General features: G+C 30.1%; 1 protein-coding gene across 3 annotated transcripts in view; it reads left to right on the top strand.

The window, feature by feature from the left end:
• LOC107457311 (calcium-activated chloride channel regulator 1) overlaps nucleotides 1–22,862 on the top strand; it is a 47,538-nt gene that overhangs the window by 2,272 nt on the left and 22,404 nt on the right. For all 3 annotated transcript variants that reach the window (XM_043039365.2, XM_071183641.1, XM_071183642.1), the window contains exons 2-8: nucleotides 78–366; nucleotides 7,563–7,722; nucleotides 8,666–8,783; nucleotides 11,550–11,668; nucleotides 14,008–14,122; nucleotides 14,929–15,138; nucleotides 21,339–21,638. In XM_043039365.2, the coding sequence (XP_042895299.2) occupies nucleotides 78–366; nucleotides 7,563–7,722; nucleotides 8,666–8,783; nucleotides 11,550–11,668; nucleotides 14,008–14,122; nucleotides 14,929–15,138; nucleotides 21,339–21,638 (1,311 nt within the window). The remainder of the gene's footprint in view (nucleotides 1–77; nucleotides 367–7,562; nucleotides 7,723–8,665; nucleotides 8,784–11,549; nucleotides 11,669–14,007; nucleotides 14,123–14,928; nucleotides 15,139–21,338; nucleotides 21,639–22,862) is intronic.

The following is a 22,862-nucleotide window of genomic DNA, read 5'->3' as shown; positions in this document are numbered from 1 at the left end:
TTTTATAATTTTGATAGTTTTCGTTTTTTCTTGAGCATAGGATTAAGCATGAAAGTTACATTATTTGTTGTTTGCAGAAAATCTTCAATGAAGCTTCATCAGTTCTTCATACAGCAGTTGGTTTGAGGATTGGAAGTGTGACTTTTCATTTGCCTCGGACATGGAATTCTTCCCATTGGTCAAATGTTGGTTCTGTTTCATCTTACAATGCAAAAACTGAACCAGAGATTCAAGTGACGTCATTGACAGACAGTGCATTCGGAAAACAACCTATCGCCCACCAGTATGGAGGCTGTGGAGTTTCTGCCCTTGGGATATCGATTCCCAGTGAATTCTTATTGGCTGAAGAAGAATCGTTTCCAAAAGGTAATTTTTTTTAAAAAAAGAATCTACATTTTTTATCTGGCACCAACATTATAGTAGATATTATTCATTTTTTTAGGTTGTCTTAAAATAGTGCTTCCCAAAGTGTGGTACGCTTACCCCCAGGGATATAGAAACAGTTTAGCGGGGCTACGCTTTCTTATACGAAATATCTTGCAACAAACTAAAATTTCAAAATTTTTTATTTCAAAGCAAAGCTAGCCATGAAAATTTACGATTACGTATTATTCTGTTGGCTATTTTTTTACAGAGTTGACAGTTAATTAGTGAAGTCAACAGCTAGTTGTGATTTAACTTTCGTGCAATTTTTTTATAGTAAAAAATACATTAATTTTTTATTAGTGGTACACAGCGCTACGAAAAATTTAGAAAGGGTACACAAAAGTCATAAGCTTGGAAAACAACACTGTCTTACAGTAATGATTTATATATATATATATATATAGTATAGTATAGTATAGAAAACCAGCAATGATGCCGGCCTTATTTTTATCTGTAAATAATAACTTAACTTCAAAAATTTTTATGTTTGTTTCTTTTTCTTTATTTTATTTCTTTTTTTTAATTAAATTTTCTAAATCAAGATCGTCCAACTAGTGTAATAAAATGATACGAAAATAAAAAAACAAAACAAAAATAACTATTTATTAATTTATTTAAAAATAGTGATCAATTAATAATATCATCAATTATTATTTTTAAAAAATTTAAAATTCAAGGAAGGGGGATACTTTAATATCATAAACGAATTTCACGTATTGATTTTACACTCTTTAAACTAAAGTATTCATAGGAAGATTTATTATGATATCAGGAAATATACTTTTATTGTTCTATTTATAACCTAAATTTCCAATACATGAAAGGTATTTAATAATTTTGAACTTGCCTTTTTTATCTTTGTTTTTCGGATTCAACAGACTGATAATTTTATATCAATAAGTACGTATGAGGTCATATTGAATACCTCTTTCTTTGTATTAAAGATAAATACAAAGAGTTGCTCACGCACTGATAAATACCATGGTGATAACCAACACTGTATATATCTAGGTACTTGATATATCTAGACAAAATATTCAATTGTATTATTATTGCGAAATTTAATCGAATTAATCTTTACATTTGATTCACCGAAATTGAATCAGTGCAATATTACGTGGAGAGATGTTACACAAAATATCCAAAAATAACTTAATTTCGAATATGTCATGCATTAATCATGTTGGAAAAAGGCAGCTTTTCCTAAAATTAAATTTTTGCCTTTAATTCTTTCGAATCTTTATTTTTTTCCTTTTAAACCTTGCATCTTGGTTTTGCAATTGTATACGTCAACTAATTAGCCGAATTGTGACTAATTCTTTTTTTCTAATAATTAATACTGAATATGCTATAAAACACAATCATTAAATGCACTTATTGATTTAAAAAAAGCATGGTTAAACTATGTTACCGCAAACATTTGAAAGCTGTTAAGCATTACCGAGTCAATCTGTAGATTAACTGATTTGCTCTGTTAAAGTGCAGAATCAAGAGTTTTCAACATTTTAGAGACGTAATGAGTACATTAACGGCTTCGGTGTCACTAAAATTCGTATTTCTCATACTATAAAATAGTGTGTTGATTATTTTAATTTAAAAGCCGACCGGCCTGTGTAGGGGGCAGGGAACTGTCCATGCATCAGAAAGGTTCTGGGTTCGAATCTAGGGCAAGGCGTGGACGTTCTTTCCTTCTCTGTACAATTTGTCCTCACTGTGGGAGCGATGTTGACCCATCTAATATGGTGCCCTTGAAAAAGAGGCCAACAAAATCGCCCTGTAAATGTAATTGACGGATATTAACACAGGTGGGCGCTAGAAAAAAAAAATTATTTTAATTTTATTTTTTAGATACCGAAAAATAAACAGATGACATTATGTAAATTTCCTTACAATTTTGTAATTATATTCTAAACCGTTTGATTCTTTATTTTACAGTTTCTAAAGTAATTGATAATTAAATCTGACAAATAATTTGTTGATTTTACTAACTTGATTTGTTTTAGATAGCAAAAAATTAATTACGTTATATAAGAGTAAAGTTGTTCCAACAAAGATCTTATTTTCACTTTAACGAGTGCTTAATAGACAATGTGCAAATTATCTGCAGATTACCGAGGTAATTTGAGAAACTAAGCAATTTTTGTCATTTTAACGGATTACCATATTCAATCTGCATAATAATTAGATAATCTATAGAATAACTTATTTATAAATTTTAACATGCACACAGTAGGAAATTTCTCGAAAAAAAAATGATTAAACAACAATCTATTTAATTTTTATTTTACCATATTCAAACTAAACAGTCAAATAACCGTAAATAAGATGGTAATCAAACTGTTAACAGCGGGAAAAATCGCTTTCACATTATACCGTTAAACAACTAGAATTTTCTCGCACCTTTTAGGCCCACCTAATGAAGCAACTTAGTCACTTGCAGCTGGGCACATATTATAGCCGAAAGGGCAAATATGTCAATTTCACGACCGACAAAATAATTAAATAGCCGAATATTTTTTCGAAAAATTAAAATAAATTATTGATTGTTTTATATTTATTCGTGTAATGAAAAGTAAATGCATAAACAGGCAACGCAAAAATTACAATAGATTGCGTTGTTTTTTAAATGGACAAAAATTCTGGAATTGCTAATGACATATAAACTTTTTCTCTCCCACTAACCTAAAACATGTTGCCCTTTTAAAAAGATAATGTTGAAAAAATTTTTTAGTATAATTCATAAAATATTGTTATTTCAGAAAAATGTGCCTTATTTTGTTAAATAGCAAACACTAAAAATAGAAAACTGCAAAAAGATTCAATAACCGTGCTGTTTTTAGAATCATCATCTCAAACAATTGTTTTTTTTTTCCTTCTAGCTTTAGGTTTTTCTGAATATTAAAATAAGGTATAATAAGACATTTTTGGACAACGTCTTATTTTACAGCTGTCATTTGTATGTTCAGCAAATAGTTTTAGCATAATAACTGTTTCTTAAAAATATTTTTAGAAATTATAAATTGAAATTTTTCTTACATTTTACAGTTAGGAGACAAGAATGTTAATATTTCATTGATGCTCAATCGTACTGAGTCAAGTATTTCATTAACCCCGGCATTGAAACCTGCTTGCAGCAAACATTTTACTGCTCGAAACAGTTAGAAACAAACTACTATTTGTATAAACGGATTCCTTTATTTTGTTAACCCCTTAACAATCGGTTAATTTTCAAGAAAACGGTCATAAAAGTGCCTAATTTTTTGGCTTTGGTACTTGTATTACGTATCTGATTAGTGCTGACATCTAGTTTAAAATAAACTAACTATCTACAATTACCTTAAAAATATCCTGGTACTGCCATCTGGTGTGTAAAATGAGACATAAAATGTTTTCCGGGCAAAAAAAATTAATTAGTTTTATTCTTATTGGCGCGTTACTACTGAACACTCCAGCCCGTCAATATCACGGGAGGGAGAAATCGAGGGCGAAACCTCACCCTGTCATTTTCACGGGAGCGAGAAGGAGGGGTTAAGAGCTGCAGGAAGGGGGAAGAAAAGCGGGAAGAAAGACGCGTTTACTTTCATACTATTTATGCATTAAATCACATAACTTCAGAAATTATAAACAAAAAGAAAAAAATAATAATAAAGGGTACAAAAAAATAAAATCCGTCGAAATATGCTCTGAAATATTATCCTAAAATACATACATTTTAGATCTATAATTAAAAAAGACATTTTTAAATTTTTTTTTTTGAGTGGAGCGGAGAACTTCATTTGTTCGAAATAATTGGCCTTGTAACTATTTAACTTTGATTCCAGAGGGAGAGGAGTCCTTCCATTATCTTATTCGACTTTTGAAATTTCAACTGTAGACGGAATAGTTTGATATCTTTAAAAAGTTGTTTTTAAGATTAGCAATAGAAAAAATGCACTGCATTGATTATTTATATTGTCATGGCTTATCTTTTATTATTTTTTCAATCTAAAAGCCATAACTGTTATCTTACGTATAATTAATTTTAATACAGCGTTCTGTATTTTAATTCAATATACTGTGTAACTGTCTCTCAAAAATTCGCGTCACGAAGTCATTCACGTCTGGCAAGCCTTGAGAATGGGCGCTTATTTTTAAGATCTCGAAACATGTAAACTTTTATTAATGTTCGTTTTTTTTTTTTAAATTTGTTTATTTATTATTTTTAAAAAAAAATTTTTTTTTTTTACGCAAATCTTTCGTGCACTCAAAAATAGATCTCAAAATTTCCCAGACATGAATGAAGAAAACAAAAGTAGCCTGCAAAAACCTGTAAATTATCTAAAGAAAAAGGGAAAATAAAAGTGAAAAATAAAATTAGACAAACTGCGGTAACCGAGAGTGAAGCAAATAATGAATACGTTGCCAGTGCAATCTTAGCTATATCGGACAAAACAGACGCGTTTTAAAATTTTGACTAAAAGAATATGGTAGAAAAAAGAGTTTGTTATCAAGAATGTGATAAATCATCTATTGCTGCACATTCTTGGAATCTTTGGGATAAATTTTATACATTTTCGACTTTAGTTGCATCGTACAAAACAGACGTCGTTTAAAATTTTGTCTAAAGGAACACAATAAATATATCCATTATCAAAATGACTGTATATCATCTATTGCCGCACATTCTTGGAATTCTGGGTATAAAATCACTTTCGATTATACCAAAATTCTTACCACCCTTGTCACATCAGCTGATCTTGATGTCCCGGAATATTGTTTTATTCATAATTAAAGCAGATTCCCTTGTAAATGACATGAGTTCCTCACCAACTCTGGATAGAGCGTCGGAATGCATTTCGCCCTGATTTGCTACTGCGGTTTATCTAGTTACATTTGTGTCTCATCTAATATTCTGGTCTCGATCATTATTTTAATCAGAATCTTATGTTCGTAAAAGAAAAAAATCCGTATTTTTATTATTTTAACAGGATTCATGTAGTCCTTAAAACAATAATTTAACTATGGCATCACTATTGTAGTTATGCAGTTATCTTTAACTATAAAGTTAAAGTTTCAAAACTTAAGCTTTCAGTTTATACGTGAAAATCGGATTATTTGAATGACAGTTATTCAGGGTGATATTTTCTTATTTTACGCACCGTACATACTATGCAAAAACATTTTTTTAAGAAAATGCTTTTTTGGGAAGTGTGTAGTAATGTTTCCACGTTTTATGAATTCTGAATTCTTTTAAAGAATGAGTCATTTTACTTCATTATATATATTTTAATATATGTAATAAAGTATTTTTTAGTTTATTATATTTTAAAATTTCGTTCACAGGAAAAACTCTGGCAAGAGAATGGTTGAAATATCGATATGGAGTTTTTGATGAAAATGGTTTTCTAGATGATCCTATGTATCCCACGCATTACACCATTCCCGGCAGTGACGAAATTCATAGTACTGACTGCACATCTCCAAAAATAGGTTATTCAATCATGTAAGGATGGCTGTACTTTTTGAAATTTAAAATATTTAAGAATTTTCATCTTATTAATTATATCACTGTAAATTTGAGGGGCCTCGATTTCAAATAGCATTAGGAGATATAAGATATCCCTACCGAAAGGTAACATTTCATTTAATTAAACTTTGATAAGTTTTTTTAAAAACTAGAATTAAGACATAATAAATATTTCGTTGTAATGTTAAGTCAAATTCACAAAATACAAGAATGCCTTAAAAATAGAAATAAACAAATGTTCAATATAAGAAATTAGTAAAATAAATAAATAAAACATCTAAAGATATGTTTACTGAAAAATATACCAATAAAGTAAAATAAAAGAAAATATTCTCTACTAGAATATCTAAAAAATTGTTATGATACTTGTATCTTAGCGTTTAGTTGCACTTCTTATTGTTGTCAATTGTTTCTATCATTTTAAAACGCAAAAATGAAAAGTTTATCTGTTTTGATATTTAAAATTTCAGAAATAAAATTTTAAATAACATCCCTTCAAAAAAAATATATTAAAGCTGATCTGCTTACAAAATGACAACTGTCTTTTATCAAATTTCGAATTGTATTATATGAAAAATGTTCTTTGTAACCAATACACTTATGAAGTAATTTAGGGGAAAAATTTAGTTTTCGTTTTATTAAATTTTAATTCTTTTTATTAAATATTCCATTTACTATGCAATGTCTACTTTAAGTACCCGATGAACTGATTATTTAACTGAAACTTCGCAATTTATCAGGAAAAATGAATGATTTAACTTCAGTTTAAACTTGAAGTACAATTTAATTTCCCCCTTTTTTTAAAATTGAGTAAAAACATTTAAAAAGCTTTATTTACCTATTGTTATTTCTTTTCGTATTTTCATGTGTTAACAAATTTTTTCGACCTATATAGCATGTTTGATATTGAAGGTTTAATATTTTTTCGTTAGCGTGCACAAAACAATTTTCCATTTGAACTTAAAACAGAATTAGAAATTATGAATTTAATGAAGCAAACATGAAATTTCTATCCGCTGATGCTGTAAAATGCAAAAAAACTATTTATATTTTTCTTATGTAAGTGTTTATTTCTATATTTTATGTTACCTTTAACCTGAGAATTAAATAAACATTTCGCAAGCCGTAAGTCGTAGTTGGTAAGACTCAACTTACAAAAAGACTCTACTTTCAAACTAACTCTGTAACAGAACTAAACTACTTTAAAACTGAATTACCACCACGCCATCTTGTGGCGAAACTTTTGAGTTGAACTGCGGCAACCGATTGGAGAACATCTCCAAATTAAACTCTCCGTTTAGTGTTATGTGAGTTTCGTTTTGTTAATATGTTTTTTTTGAAATTTGTAACTGTTTTCTGTGCTCTGCTAGTAACTATATAAATAAATAATTTCAGAGCTAGCCCGGTATTTTGTTTCTTATTGTTTCTTGGAAAATGGTTACAACTCAACNAAACTATGCAAAAACATTTTTTTAAGAAAATGCTTTTTTGGGAAGTGTGTAGTAATGTTTCCACGTTTTATGAATTCTGAATTCTTTTAAAGAATGAGTCATTTTACTTCATTATATATATTTTAATATATGTAATAAAGTATTTTTTAGTTTATTATATTTTAAAATTTCGTTCACAGGAAAAACTCTGGCAAGAGAATGGTTGAAATATCGATATGGAGTTTTTGATGAAAATGGTTTTCTAGATGATCCTATGTATCCCACGCATTACACCATTCCCGGCAGTGACGAAATTCATATTACTGACTGCACATCTCCAAAAATAGGTTATTCAATCATGTAAGGATGGCTGTACTTTTTGAAAATTTAAAATATTTAAGAATTTTAATCTTATTAATTGTATTACTGTAAATTTGAGGGGCCTCAATTTCAAATAGCATTAGGAGACATAAGATATCCCTACCGAAAGGTAACATTTCATTTAATTAAACTTTGCTAAGTTTTTTTTTTTTAAAATTAGAATTACGACATAATAAATGTTTCGTTGTAATGCTAAGTCAAATTCCCCAAATACAAGAATGCCTTAAAAATAAATACAAGAAATCAGTAAAATAAATAAATAAAACATCTAAAGAAATGTTTACTGAGAAATATATCAAAAAAGTAAAATAAAAAAAGAATGTCTCTACTAGAATATCAAAAAAATTGTTATGATACTTGTATCTTAGCGTTTAGTTGCACTTCTTATTGTTTTCGATTGTTTCTATCATTTTAAAACGTAAAAATGAAAAGTGATAGAAATTCGTTTTTGTCTTTTATCAAATTTCTAATTGTTTTAGATGAAAAAATTTATAAAGTAATTTGGGGGAAAATTTAGTTTTCGTTTTATTAAATTTTAATTCGTTTTAATTCGTTCATTTAATTCTTTTTATTAAATATTCCATTTACAATGCAATATCTACTTTAAGTACCTGATGAACTGATTATGCAACTGAAACTTCACAATTCATCAGGAAAAATAAATGAACTTGAGGAACAATTTTATTTCCCACTTGCTAAATTATGCTATCTTAATGAAACAAGCATGACATTTCTATCCGCTGATGATGTAAAATGCAAAATAACTATTTATATTTTTCTTATGTAAGTGTTTATTTCTATATTTTATGTTACTTTTAACCTGAGAGTTGAATGAATATTTCGCAAGCCGTAAGTTGTAGTTGGTAAGACTACTTACAAAAAGACTCTACTTTAAAACTATCTCAACGTTTCTGATTTACAGGGATTCCCAGAACAACAGTTGTGTTTTGACATCCGAAACAGCTAACAATTGCTCAATTCACCCCCATGAGGAAGATGTGACATCATCTTTAATGTTTTACCATGAAAAACTGCCACAGGTGAGCAGCTTAAATGTATTTTTCGACTATATAGTGTGTTTCGTAATTGGATTTGCAAGTCTTTGCAAGGGATTTTGCAGGGTGTTTCAAATATGCTGCTGCTCATTCTAAGGAAAGGCAGGTCATATTGAGAATTTCATAGAAACCATGGCCGACGATGCTTAATTGTGGCCAGAATTCCATTACTGTAATACTACTGTGCCAACTCTTTCTGCAGGTTTTTACTATAGCCCCTTAGCAGTATTTGTGCGTGCTGGTAGCTGCTCCTCAATTGATTTATTGAACCTTGATTTTTTCTGTTCTCAAAACTATTATGGGTCACGTTCCTGATAAATCTACAGTGGTCAAAAATCTGTTGAAACAATTAGGACTGCATTCATCTAGTATGCCTTTTGTATACATAATGCTGAGTTAAATGTCCTCAATTAATCACTCTCTTACCTTCTTTCAGACCTAAAACGGACGCAATCAATTTCCTTTAAAAGCTTGTTGCAGCATTTTTCGAACCCCAGGAATTGAAACGAACTTCTTTTTCTCCCTACACTTGGTGTTTGCTAATGCAGTGTTTTGTCAGGGGATATGGTGAATGCCAGCTGTTAAATGTTTACACTAACTTCAGGTTTAACGGAATTTTGGCAGTACGCAAAATCAAAAAATCGTAACACCGTAATAAATTTAAATGGAATGATAGGATTGTCATGAACTAGGATGCCAACTTAATGGCTTATGGGATTCACTTGGATTATGCTAATTAGTTAATACAGACGATATTTCAAGTTACGGATTGAAGTAATAATAAATATCAGAAGCTCCAAAAATTTGATGCACTGGGATTAAAGCGCATGATAAACTTTCACGAATTAAGATTTAAAAAAAAAAAAAAACACTTTGTTAGAATAAAAACACCTTTTTTTCGGCGGATTGGGATTTTTAACTCTGAAAACATGGGAGAAGGGGTAACCACCATCTAAAAAAAATTGTCCAAATGGGTTCGTCAGGAAAGCGGCCAAAAGTTTGGACCATCTGATGCCAATTTTTGTTATTGTGTGTCTTAATGATGGCCAATAAAAATTAGAATAGAAACATTTTAAAGTACGAAGTTTTAAAGGACAAGAATCAAAATTTGACGGAAATCGTTCAAATAGTGATAACAGAAAAAAAGAAAATTTAACAATAAACTTTCTTAAAATTTCATTACCCAGAAAATATTTAATCGATTTAGCTTAAATGTTCGATTTTATCGTTTAAAATTACGCAGTTTAAAATAATAATAAAAATAATTAAAAATAATAATTAGTTATAAAATGATAAATTATAATAATATTAATTATAAAAAACAACAATTGGTTGTGAAAATAATATTAATTCTAATAATACTAATTAATTATTAAAAAAAACTAATTTTTTACATGGAATTATTTTTAGATAAACGAATTTTTACAACTGAAGGAAAAAGTTTATGATTCAATAGATGATGAGATATAGGGAAATAAACAAAACGTGATATTAGCAAAAAGGAAAACATAATTTAAAATCGTTATAAACCAATAACTTAAATTATTGGTTCCCTATTTTCAAGATTGTGGCTACCTACATTTTTTCGACGGTTAAGAATCCAAATATGTTAAAAATAAAAGGCATGCTTAATCTTAGAAGTACATTTTGGCGTCTGATTTCGAAACGTAAAATATTATCTCAAATTAGCATATTTCAGGTCAATCCCTAAATTACATCTTAGTATATGAAGTCGTGATACATTAGATCAAAAATTATTTAGGTGTTTCATTTTTTAAAATTTATTTTGATCACTGTACATCTAAGCAATTTTTAATCCTAGAAACCAAAATTGGAAATAAATTAGTTGAGTATAACCCGAGAAACCACTAGAACTGAGTTAGCTGTTTTCTGGATTACAAGTAATCTTTATACATAGAAAAAAACATTGTTTACACGTAATCATATGATCCGTAATTATAAGTAATCAGTGGTCTCAATTACAATAATTAATTGTTGTTGCTGTACCTCAGTATCATTTTATGAAAAAATGCATGTTTTTTTGCAAAAATCTTAGCATTTTTAATCGTAGCGAGAAGTTATCCATGAAATTATAATTATTTTTTATGATTATATGATTGCTGGTTTTAAAGATTAATTATGACAACATATAATCTGGTGTTTGAAAAAGTTGTTCTTTAATTCGGAGAAAAAGTTGGAAACCATTATTGGTAATAACAATTACAATTATGATAGACTTTTGCAATTCGAAGGTTGCGGATGGATGCAGAAATATGCTTACTTTATTTTTCTTTTTAAATTTTTATTTTTTTTACCACTTATCCTTCATATATTTTTTAAATGGTCAATTTCTAAGAATTAACCTTTTTTCTACCGTTTAAGTAGGTATACACAACTAAATTCACTTAAAATAAAATTATAATTTAATTAAAAATGATCAGTTTTACTATAGAATTTGCTCTTTGCTATTAATTCATTGACAAAAAATCCCTTTTTTGTGTTTTCCGTGTTTTCATTCGTTCTAAAAAATTTTCGTTCATTATTTTCTGTAATCCCTTAAAAAATTGAACCCCTAAGACTGAGACACGCTGTTTTGCAATAATATACTGTCTCTGTTTGCTAATCGATATATAATACGAAAATTAAAATCCTGAAACAAAATATATGTTTAAATATTTCTTTTAACATACATCTTTTTTAAAATATATCTTTTTTATTTTTTTAATTTATTATTTTTTGTTTTAATTTCAGTTGGACCACGTCTGTGGTAAAGAGGACCGAATTCACAATGTTGGTTCTCCTAACAAGCAAAATCTCATTTGTTCATATAAAAGCATATGGGAAGTTATTGAGACATCTGAGGATTTTAAGTAAGTGATCTATTTTTAAACATTTCTGCAGCTGATATAATGAATGATTTGCTAGAATAATAATTATTAGAAAAATTGACACTTCTAGTTCTCTTTAAAATAATTTCACTTATGATCATAAAAAGTTTCACTGTTTAGATTAACCTAGTGTCTCTTCTGGTAGATGAATGATGCCGTGCAATTATGTGGAACACTGGAGAAAAAAAAAAAAATTAGAAATAAAAATTAGTTCTCATTTCAGCTGATAGATGGCGCTTTTTATGGGCGAAAAAGGATTTAGTACAGATTAAAAGGCTAATTTCATGCCGTAAAACTATTCTCCTAAAATACTTAAAAAGATTGTTACTAATTACTTCTATACTTCATATTACTATTACTACTGGAGAAAAAGGCGAAAGCAGGTTTCCAAATAAAACTGGAATTGACAGCAAGTATAACACCACGTCATATTGCTGCAATAGATTTTTATTTTATAACCGTCGTTGAACAGCCGACTCAATTTCATGGGTTTACGACTACTTACGTTCAACTCCGTAGCCTTGTAATTTTGAACCAATCCAGAAGACAAGGAAACTCCTGGATCAGTACCCCCAGAGGTATTGATTTGTTGTGGGAACATGGAGGACTTTGAGACTCGACAGATTTAACGTGCATCAGTCACCATTTACCACACGGGGAGTCTTCGGCCGACGAGGATCGAACCCACGACCTCTTGGACATGGGCCCAGCACCCTACCGACCAGGCTGTCCCGGCTTTCGCTGCAATAGATTGAAAAACTCTCTATGCTTTAGTGCCGGGATAGCCTGGTCGGTAGGGCGCTGGGCCCATGTCCGAGAGTTCGTGGGTTCGAACCCCGCCGGCGGCAGACTCCCCGTGTAGTTGGTGACTGATGCACGTAAAATTCTGTCGAGTCGCAAAGTCCTCCATGTTCCCATAACAAATCAATACCTCTGAGGGTACTGGATTGGAGATCGATCCTTCTCTGATTCAGGTCAAAATTACGATCTGTGGATGAAAGAATGAAGAATGTATGAATGGGTTCGTCTTATAAACAGGTGTGACGTATGATGTGGCAGAGGTCGAATTCTTGGCCATAGATGGCGCCACTGAAAGACAAGAATCGCACTCTCTGCCTTAAATTTGCTCGGTTCCACCAAACAGGCTTGCCCGTGTGGCGAGTGGCATTAGAACCTACCAACCAACTCTCTGTGCTACAATTGAACTTGCAATAATACGTTTTTAAACATGTGCTTTATGAGCAAAATAGACTGCATATATCTTATTACGAATCAAATGGTGATCAAAAATTCAACTCATTTTTTATAACAGATTTTCTACCCATTGTCCATATAACGTATGTACTAACTTTTATTGATATCTACCTACAAGAACGGACTCGTTGTAGGTTTAAACAAGGTAGATATAATTATAACCTACCTGTGTGTAGAAACATTTGAATATATTTTCGAGGATTTTATGGTTATAAATTATTCAGTTATAATCACTCAAAAAAAAAAAAAAAAAAGATTGATGAAGCCATTCTGTACAAAAATAATAAGGGATAAAACGTTAGACAAGTTTCTTTTTATGAATAAAAATGCATTCGAAACAATTGAAGTATTTAAGTAGGTTATTGATTTATGATTCAAGCATTGAATTAATAAAATAATTTAGTACGTTAATTTATTTTAAAAAATTTAATTGGAAATAACTATATTGTATTGATAATATTTTACTCACCCGACATTTATGCATTGTTTATCGAGGTAATTAACTTAATTAACTTATTTTAATTTTCTTAATTGAAACTCAGAAATTTTAGTTTTACAAATATGCCATCTTACTAGTTTGTATTTTTTGCGTAGAAAAAAATGTAAATTAAAGATGTATTTCTGATGTACTATAATCTGATTATTTTCCTCCCTTTCGAACTTATGGGCAAAAATTACAAGTTTGACTATAGGTTGGACATTCATATGGAGGCAAAACATAGTGTTAAAGAAATAGCGTAATTAATTATACAGAAGGTACAGATACATTATGTTCAGTGAGTGCATTCAACGTATTTTAATAAAAATTTTATATTTTTCAAAAATATTTCTTGGCTTCTGTAGTGCAATAGGTTTGTTAAAATGCGTAAAGAATTGCAATGAATTAAAAAAGGAAAGATAGTATTAATATTGATTGTATTTTAAGAGTTTTCTAAGGCTTAAGTTTTGACTGAAAGCTTTTAATTTTTTTGTTTTTAAGTTTCTTCCGATAAATTAGTTTAATTCACATTCTTTTTTAAAGTCTATGTTGATTTCGATAAAAATCTAATCTAATATTATCGTTACAGGTCTGTTCAAGCGGATGATGAGGTTACAGATGAAGAAATCAAGTTTTCCTTTGTTCAGGAAAGTGAATTAAGACTTGCTGTCGCTTGGCAAGATACCAAAAGTTTACTAACTCAGGTACCCCTAGAAATTTTCGAAATATTTTCTATGAATATTTAGAACGCTTTATATAAAATATTACATTGTCCTAGCTCATACCTAAATAGAAATTATGTTCTTTTTTGAATTAATTTCGGTATTATTTTGGGAGTTTTGAAATCAGAATCCATAGAAAAAAAAGGTATGTTTATTAAAAAAAAGCGTTTTTGTGTCTCATTTCGTAAGTTAAAATATCGTATGTATTAAATAACTAGCATGTTTGAAGTAATTAAGATTTACATTAAGATTGATTCCTAGAAAGTGAAGATCCGATCATTAGATTAAAAGTTATTGAGATAGGTCCGTTTTTTCATTTTGCGCTCTGTACTCCATCTATCAACGCATATAAAGCATAATATGAATAAAAAGGCAGTTGCTTTGAGAAAGAACGATTTGTTTTCACCTTGTTGTTCCTATTCATTTATATTGTATTCTACTGTGGTGAAAAATCAACACGTGGGTTCTCATTCTTTATCTAAAAGACAATAAATACATAATTTCTGAACTGAAAATAAATTATTTTATGGTCAACCAATCAAAGGTTACATTTCACAAATATTTTTGAAGCGATGCATGTTGTAAATTGGGCGAGATTTTTAACTAAACTGAAACATAATTATGACGAGTTGTGCTGTATGGGTTGCTTCGCTTGCTTCGACCTTGTATCAAACATTGTCAAATTGTATTTAACATTTAGTAAGTGTAACACAAACATTGTCAAAATATTAGAAAGATGTATTATTTAAACCATTTGTACCATACTAATTACTATTATTTTTAACTAGGGAAGAACTATTTTAAAAGTTGTTCAGAAACTGATGTTTGACATCCCTGATGGCAGCAGAGTCGCTCTTTACAGTTTTAAAGATACATTGAATGAACACGTACCTTTTAGAGAAATTACTGAAACAACTCGAACGTCTTGGGCAACAAATTCCAATTTTGGAAGCACCGTGGATGGGCAACCACTGCTTGCTGTCCACAAAGCTGTCAACGTAAGTAAAAAACTGTTTAAAGAAAAAATCAAGCCCGTATAGAATACTTAAAATGACATAATTAAAAAAGATTTACTCTAAAGAATAAATCTATTATGGAATTTCGTAAAACGATTTAATGAAAAAGAACAATTTTGAAGAATAAATCTATTTTGTATAAAATTCATGAAAATAGCTTAATGAAAAAGATTGATTTTAAGGAATCAATCTATCCTGCACAGAATTCTTTAAAATGTTTTTAATGAAAATGATTTTGAATTTGCAAATAATACTCCCCACTTCTCTTATTGAAGACTGGGAAATAGGCTTCATAATTAAATACCGATTTATAATTTTGATTGGATACACCCTTTACGGTGTGTAAAATTAAAGACGAAACACCAAATAAACTTGGAAGTAATGATTGCATTTTTTAAAATGCAATCTAAATATGATTCGAGGAACGATCTTTAAATATTCTAAAATATTTAAGCAGACTCTAATTTAAGTTATCAGACATAAAACCTTTTTTTTTTTTTAAAGTTTTTTTTAAAGTTTTTTTTAAACGTTTTTTTTTTATCAGAGATAAAATCAGTTCCATTACGTATTGAAGATATTTAACACTTATGTGTCAGATATTTACTCTTATGTGTTTATGAGTCAAGCAATGGACGAAAAAAAAAGTTGTTGTTGTCACTGCCATTCTACCACACCACGTATAATTATGGTTTTATTGCAAGACACAGCACACGAAAGCGGATTATATTAAAACTGTTCCTAAAACAAAAATACAATGATAATTTTGGACATCTTTACTAAACCTACTAATAATTTTACACCTTATTAAAACACGTTGATAATGATATCTTTTGCCCCCAGGTAAGTTATAGCCCTAAGTAGTATTAGTGAGAAGGGATGGTTTCCAAATTTAAGCCTGTAGAACACTTTATTATTATAATTTAAAAATTTTTACTTTTAAACTAATTTTCCATAGAAGATAATAAAAGCTTACATAAAAAAATGAAATTAGGCAATTTTTGCAGATATAATTTTATTATTTCGGAACTATTACATTTTAAACAAATTTTTACGTTTTCCCTTAAACATAAGTTTCATAGAAAAGACGAGGTTGTTTTGATCTGCATACTGGAATTATATTTGATTGAAGTGTGAAAAACAAATACAGAATTATACAAAATGTTCAAAAATCTTGACATAGTTAATTTTATTATAGTCCCAAGGTTTAAATAAATTTAATATCTAATTATAGCTAACGACACTGGAATCACAAAAAATTTTTTAATTACAAAACCTACCGGCACTTGAAAAAGAGGGTGACAATTCGAAAGGAGGGAAAGAGAGAGATGGGGTTTAAATGAATGTTCGGTTGAATTGTCTTGATTGTGATTTATATACATTGAAAACAATGGATAGAAAAACAATGCCAATGAAAAGGTCATAAGGTATGCAATTTTGAAAAAGACCAGTGTCCATCTTGAACTGATGGGACACTAAAAGAGGGAAAGAATTTTTGAATGTTCTGTTTGGCGTGGCTTTCAACGTGATATTTTTAATAACGCCAACAGAATGGCCGAGAAACGGACGCATTAAATATTGAATCACTTTTATAGTTTCACCTAATTAGTGATTAGCAATTGATATTAAATTTTTTTATTCCACATCAAGTCAGCAAAATATCATAATATTCAGACAGTTTTAAATTTTAAAATGTGTTTCATTTAATTTCAAACTATCCTACTCCAAGTGCTCTGAAAGTAAGTAAGTAAAGTAAGTAAGAAAGTAAGCAAAATGCTGTGAAATGGTAAGGGAAGCATTAAGAGCTCCGTAGATCACCGGAGAGCTTCACTTTTTGATCTAGAGAGTCTATTTTACCCATTAGCAAAATGGGTCTTGGTTTAGATTTGATGGCGTGCAAACGATTTTCAACTGGGTTCAAGAGTAGTTGTAACTATGAGCATGTGTGCACATTTATATAATGTTACATTTATATAATTATATATGTGTCACGATATACTTATTTTAACAGCAATCTAATAAACCTTTCCACAGAACCATAGAGTAGTCTGTTTTTCCGAATTTTTAAGGTTTACATAAGCAAATATAATTGAATAAATATGTGAGTAACTTTCATATATACATCTTTTGATTCCTTTATATATGACTGAAAACTCAATAGCAAACTCACAGTTAAAATAAAGGAAGTATAATTAGTTGTAAATATTATGGAATTAAGTGGAATAAATCCGGTTAATGATGTCACAGAATGTTTAGAAGAAATATATTTTTCAACGTGTAGTGACATTTTTCGCCAGACTTTAAAAAACCATGGACTTGTCGAGCCTATCAGACGAATTATTTTAGTTGGAAATATTGAGTACAGCAAGAGAGAAGAAGTGAAAAATAATCATATCGAAGCTATAAAACAAATCCGAAATGAAATAATGCACAAGGAATCAAAGATTACTGGAGTCTTAATCATACACGAAAATTTCTTTTACCATACTTTCGAATGTTCTGATGTAGCGGTTGGAAAAATAATAAAGGCAACGGTCAGTTTTAAATCAGATGGAACAATCCTTGGTGCTAAAGTAGTCAAAAGTTGCGGAATTATCAACAGATATTTTAAGAAATGGAACAGTTGCGTCATTAAAACGCCAAACTATATAGATAAGCAAGTGGGAATTGAAACTATGAAAGTGGAGAGCGATATTCCAATCATTGCTCAAATGGTTAAGAAACTAGAGGATGTTATATTTGTACTGGCATCTTATGTGCGTTATCTAAAATCTAGTGATTTCGAGGAAAAGGTTAATGAACTACTGCCAACAGGAGTCTTAGCTTTTCGCCAAGAGCTCTTGCATATTTACAAAGAAGCCTTTTTCTTAACGGTTGAAGAGTATGTAAGTTTTTATTTAAAGCCCCAAGAATATGTATCCTATCTTGAAGAAGAATGGCCTCCAACTGCTCCTATACACGATACTGTAAAATATCTGGAAGAAATAGAAGTATTTGAGAAAAATGTGGAAGGGAATTTACTTGAGGAAGAAATCAAAATGCGAAGTGGAAAGCGATGGAAGAAGATGAAGAAGAAAATGGAAGTTGTTACTGTTCTTCAAGAATCTTAATTATTCCACTTGCTAATCGAAAAAAATAAAGTTTCCGGCTTTTTTAAAAATTAAGTTATTTTTTGTTCAGTGTTTAAATGACTGTGTCTAAAATTGAGGCCTAAAATTTATTATTTTGTTTGTATTCTCCGCCAAATCACAATCGCCCAGCCAAAATAGTATTTGTTAACTGGGTTCCAGACGATAATCCCAACATCAAAATGATTTTTGAAGTACTAATCTTGATTATCTTGAACCTGTCAGCTACTAGTTCTAAAGATATTTTAAAATACAAGTTAGTTTTAAGTAAAACTGTTTTTAAAATCGCAAAAATGAACTACAAATTTTGGCAATTGTTGGTAAAAATACGTTTGGAGATGCCCTTAGGTGAAAACTGGAATTTTTTGGCACCAATTTTATCTGCGTGTCCCTGTCAAATATAACGCCAAAAAGAAAACATAGTTAGAACATAGATTAAGATCATGATTGGAATAAAATTAATTTCATGTGAAAATAAAACAAGGTAATACGTAAAGGTTTAATTATAGTCCGACCTCCCCCCAATTTAGATATGCGGTGAAATATACGTAAGGTAATACGTAAAAATGGAAATGTCTGTTATCTAATAAGCGCTGTAAAAAAATATTAACATAATTAATTTAAGAGATGTCCGACAGTGTACTGATCTTAAAACACAGTTCCCAATAGAACACTGAAATCAAGCATCATTGGTTGCTGCTAGTGAGCGGGTGGGTGACCACTTTGATCAGATTTCAAAGGGGTGTACAATATCGGTTCTTGTTAAACTGTTCTATCTAAAAGTGCTCGACTTCACGCTCAGGCCGTCGGGCTACCGAAGCAGGGGAGTCATCCCCTCTGAAAGAATTGTGATGGCATACCTTTGGATAATCTTCAGGAATATTTCTCAAACCATCATCAATAGCTCATTGTGCAGCTTTAGTGCAACGTGCTTAACGTACCACTACCACTAATAGTGCTATTATTTAAAGGTTTCTGCTTGGGTTACCAAAAAATCACTCATTCATTTGACCAACTTGGAGATAATGGAAACCTTTAAATATAGTTTAACCTAGACTTTCTGGAATCTAACTTTCAGTTAGAGATTTACTACAATGGTTCTTAAATTGTCCGAAACAGTGGAGTTTGGGAGGAAAAAGATAGTGGAATGGTTACCGCATTTGGCCACGCTTCTGCCCATTTTCACTTTCTTCCTCCCTGTTGGGAACTTTTACTTTTAGCTTGCACAGTGATTTTTAGAAGCATTTTAATTTTTAGTATCATGCGATCTGATGTATTAAAAATAAAATTAATAACATTTTAATTAAAAGAGTAAATTAGTGATAATTTTACAAAAAATTAAATTTCTTAAAAGCTTTTTTTTAATTATTTTTAAAATATTTTTATCATTTAAATAAATACTTTTGTTTTAATATAAAAAATCTTTTTATTTTACTACTTTTTTAACTTAATGAAATCTTGATATCATTGGGATGGAATCTCGACAGATGAATTTTTCTGTCTATGGAATCTAGCAGTCAAAATGTATATCATGACTTTCCGACTAGCTAGAGTACTTATAACAGTACTAAAGCCCCATGACCAATGCCAATGCGAGATTCAATCATTTTCTTATCACTACCCGCATAACTTATCGTACTATCAAGGAAAATTTTCTGTCAATCGAAATTTTCTGACCACTTTAATACTGACTAGAGCACTCAAATTTAAGCTGAAGCTATATGCTGAATTGCAATATTATTTGCAATCATTTCACTACCGTCACCGGCGAAATTTATCACGAAATTATGGTCAAAGGCAACTTACTGCACGTCAAATGTCCAACCACTTTCTGATTAACTAGAGTTCTCACGTTATGAGAGCCCCTCCGAGCTTGACGACATTGTAAGTTACAATCAAAATTAATCACCATATTATAGCAAAGTTAATTGATTGCTGGTAAAACTTTCATCCACTTTCCGGAAAACTGGATTCTTTAAGCCACACCTAGATATCCGAGACTGATGACCAATCAAATAATAACTATTTCCTGGTAAATTTGCCTCAAGCAGAATTTATAGCCATATTACAGCAAGAAATTTATAGTCAGACCGATTAGCTAGAGGGCTTACATTTTAAATTGAGCACACAGTTTTGGAAGTAAGTGTTTTGAAAAGAAAATTACATAGAAGATCGTTTCAATTAAATTGAAGTATATAAAAATACTGAACTGAAAATGTTACTTTGCGTGTAGAAGAAAGTGGAGTAAGACTGGTTAGCTAATTCGAAGGCTTGTCAGATCTAAACTGTCTGATCTAGAAACTGACAGATTTAATCAAGATATTGATTGTATAGTTGTGTACAATATACCATTTCTGAAAAGTCATAGAGGAACTACTTTTTTTTTTATATAAATTATATTTTTCTAGAAAAAGTCAAAATACCTAGTTTTACTTTTCTAGTGGAGTAAGACAAGATATGTTAATTCTAAGATAAATTTAGTAATACTAGAATTTCAGTGAAAAAGTAGCAGACATTTTTATTTATATGACAATCTAAGAAAATTATGCGTGCAATTTGCATGTGATGCAAGTGCAGTTATTTTCTTTACCAAATTAACCAATTATATTTCCAAATAAACTATTGCCAAGCATTTTCTACTTTTAGAAACTGATTTTTAGGTTTGACAAAAATTAATTATTTTCATTTTGTTAATCTTCTTGTAAAGCACAACTTTTAAACTTTGCATTTTATTTAGTAATTTTTTTTACCGATTAGGAAAATGGGTGATGTTCTGGGTTCACACTTTTTGACTAAATCACACTTATCAACTTCATCGATTCGATCAACTTCAACCCCACAATCACAAACAATAAATTGTAAGAGTCAGAAAAATTAGGCTAACGCAAGCATTAAAAAATATCAGCACAAGATGAAATGCAAAAGAAAAGCAGACGATAATTTTGGAATTTCTAGGAGTTGTTTGCCAGACGGCGTGTTTTCTTCTTATTTTTCATACTTTTTTTGGTTCTTTTCTTTTCTTTATTTATATTTGTTTTCATTTTAAATGTATTTTAGGATATGCAAGCCAACGATGAGGCAGACAAGCCAGGAATAATTGTTTTGTTTACTAATTCCAATCCTGCTGAAGACGCTGATTTGGTTGAAAAATTGAAAAACTCGAAACTGTGCTTATATGTAATTGGACTACCAGGAATTTCTGAAGAAGCTTGGAGTGCTTTCCTTGATGCATCATCCTGTAGTTCATTGTTGCAAATAACCGATTCATCCATTTCTGATGCCGTAGAGACATATAAGAATTTGTACAGCGCTGTACAATCAATTCTACCTGGGAGAGATGACTCTAAGATACACACAGTAAGTTTTAAAAAAAACTCATTTTAACCAGCGACATCAACCATTTAGTAATGAAAATTGACTTAACCAGCGTGTCTACTATTGACGACAATCTCAAACAATCATCTCTTTTAATGGTTCTATTAATTGCCACTTCCTTTTAAAAACTAATTCTTGTTCTTCAATATATCAGATAAATAGATTAGAAGAGATTTTATTTTAAAAATTACAGTTAAAAAATCCTCGAATGCCAGCTAAAAAATCTCCGAGAGTTAAAAATCATATGCCAGTTAAAAATATTCTCGAATTTCAGTGACGGTAGACGAAATACTGTGAACCATTTTACATACGGCGCTTAGCATTCCAGTTATTCTGATCTGATCTGAGTGATCATTCTGATCTTAATTAAAAGGTTAGCATTGAAACAAATGCTTTAAATATAACTAAAAACATTGATTTATTTGATTTTCTACAGATTTTTTTTCTTGATGATCATCCTTAATGTATATTATTAGCAACCTTTGTTCAAAAAAATCGACTCAAAAAAGGTATGCATATTTGAAGTCCCATATTAGGTAAGGATCTGTTAAATTACTAGTGAGGAAGACCAGTTAAAAATATCAAAACCAGTTTTATTTCCTTGTAGAACTTGAAGCTGTTTTGATCATCTCTTTTCAACACATATCTCTTGAACATGTTTTCCGTTTCGTCATTCTGAAGAGTGTTTCGTTAGATTTTGATAGCTTTTTCTTTCCTGTTCGACCATTAATTTGCGGCGCAATGTATATGCGTTTGACAAGGGATCTAAGGTGGTCATTACACAATAGAGCACCATGCATATATGTTTTAAACGTAGAAAAACCTCGATTTACTTGACTTCATACAATTATCTAACTTTCATAGGTGTTGAATATATTATGTAAAAAATGGTTGAGCAATTATTGATTAAAATGCCCTGAAACTAGTATACATTTTTTTTTAAGAAACAGCGATAAAAAATGAAAGGTAAAAATGATTGAATATTACTCTAAATATTGAATTTTTGCTAAAATAATTCCAACTTCAAGAATAGTTGCGCAACAATGTGATTGGGTTGTGGTACCAGCTTGTTTATATGTATTACAATAGGGTTGTTGGAAGTTTGCTTCGGGAAGAGGATCGAAATTAGTGCAAGATTTATAAGTTTCGCCTGTTTTATAAATTATTTTTAAATTTTATAATTATTAAGTGAAGCATATATATATA

This window comes from Parasteatoda tepidariorum, chromosome 7 (assembly GCF_043381705.1).
Source record: "Parasteatoda tepidariorum isolate YZ-2023 chromosome 7, CAS_Ptep_4.0, whole genome shotgun sequence".
NCBI classification, from domain to species: Eukaryota; Metazoa; Arthropoda; class Arachnida; order Araneae; family Theridiidae; genus Parasteatoda; species Parasteatoda tepidariorum.
The sequence above is the reverse complement of the archived record's forward strand: the minus strand, read 5'-3'. Positions and strand labels throughout refer to the sequence as shown.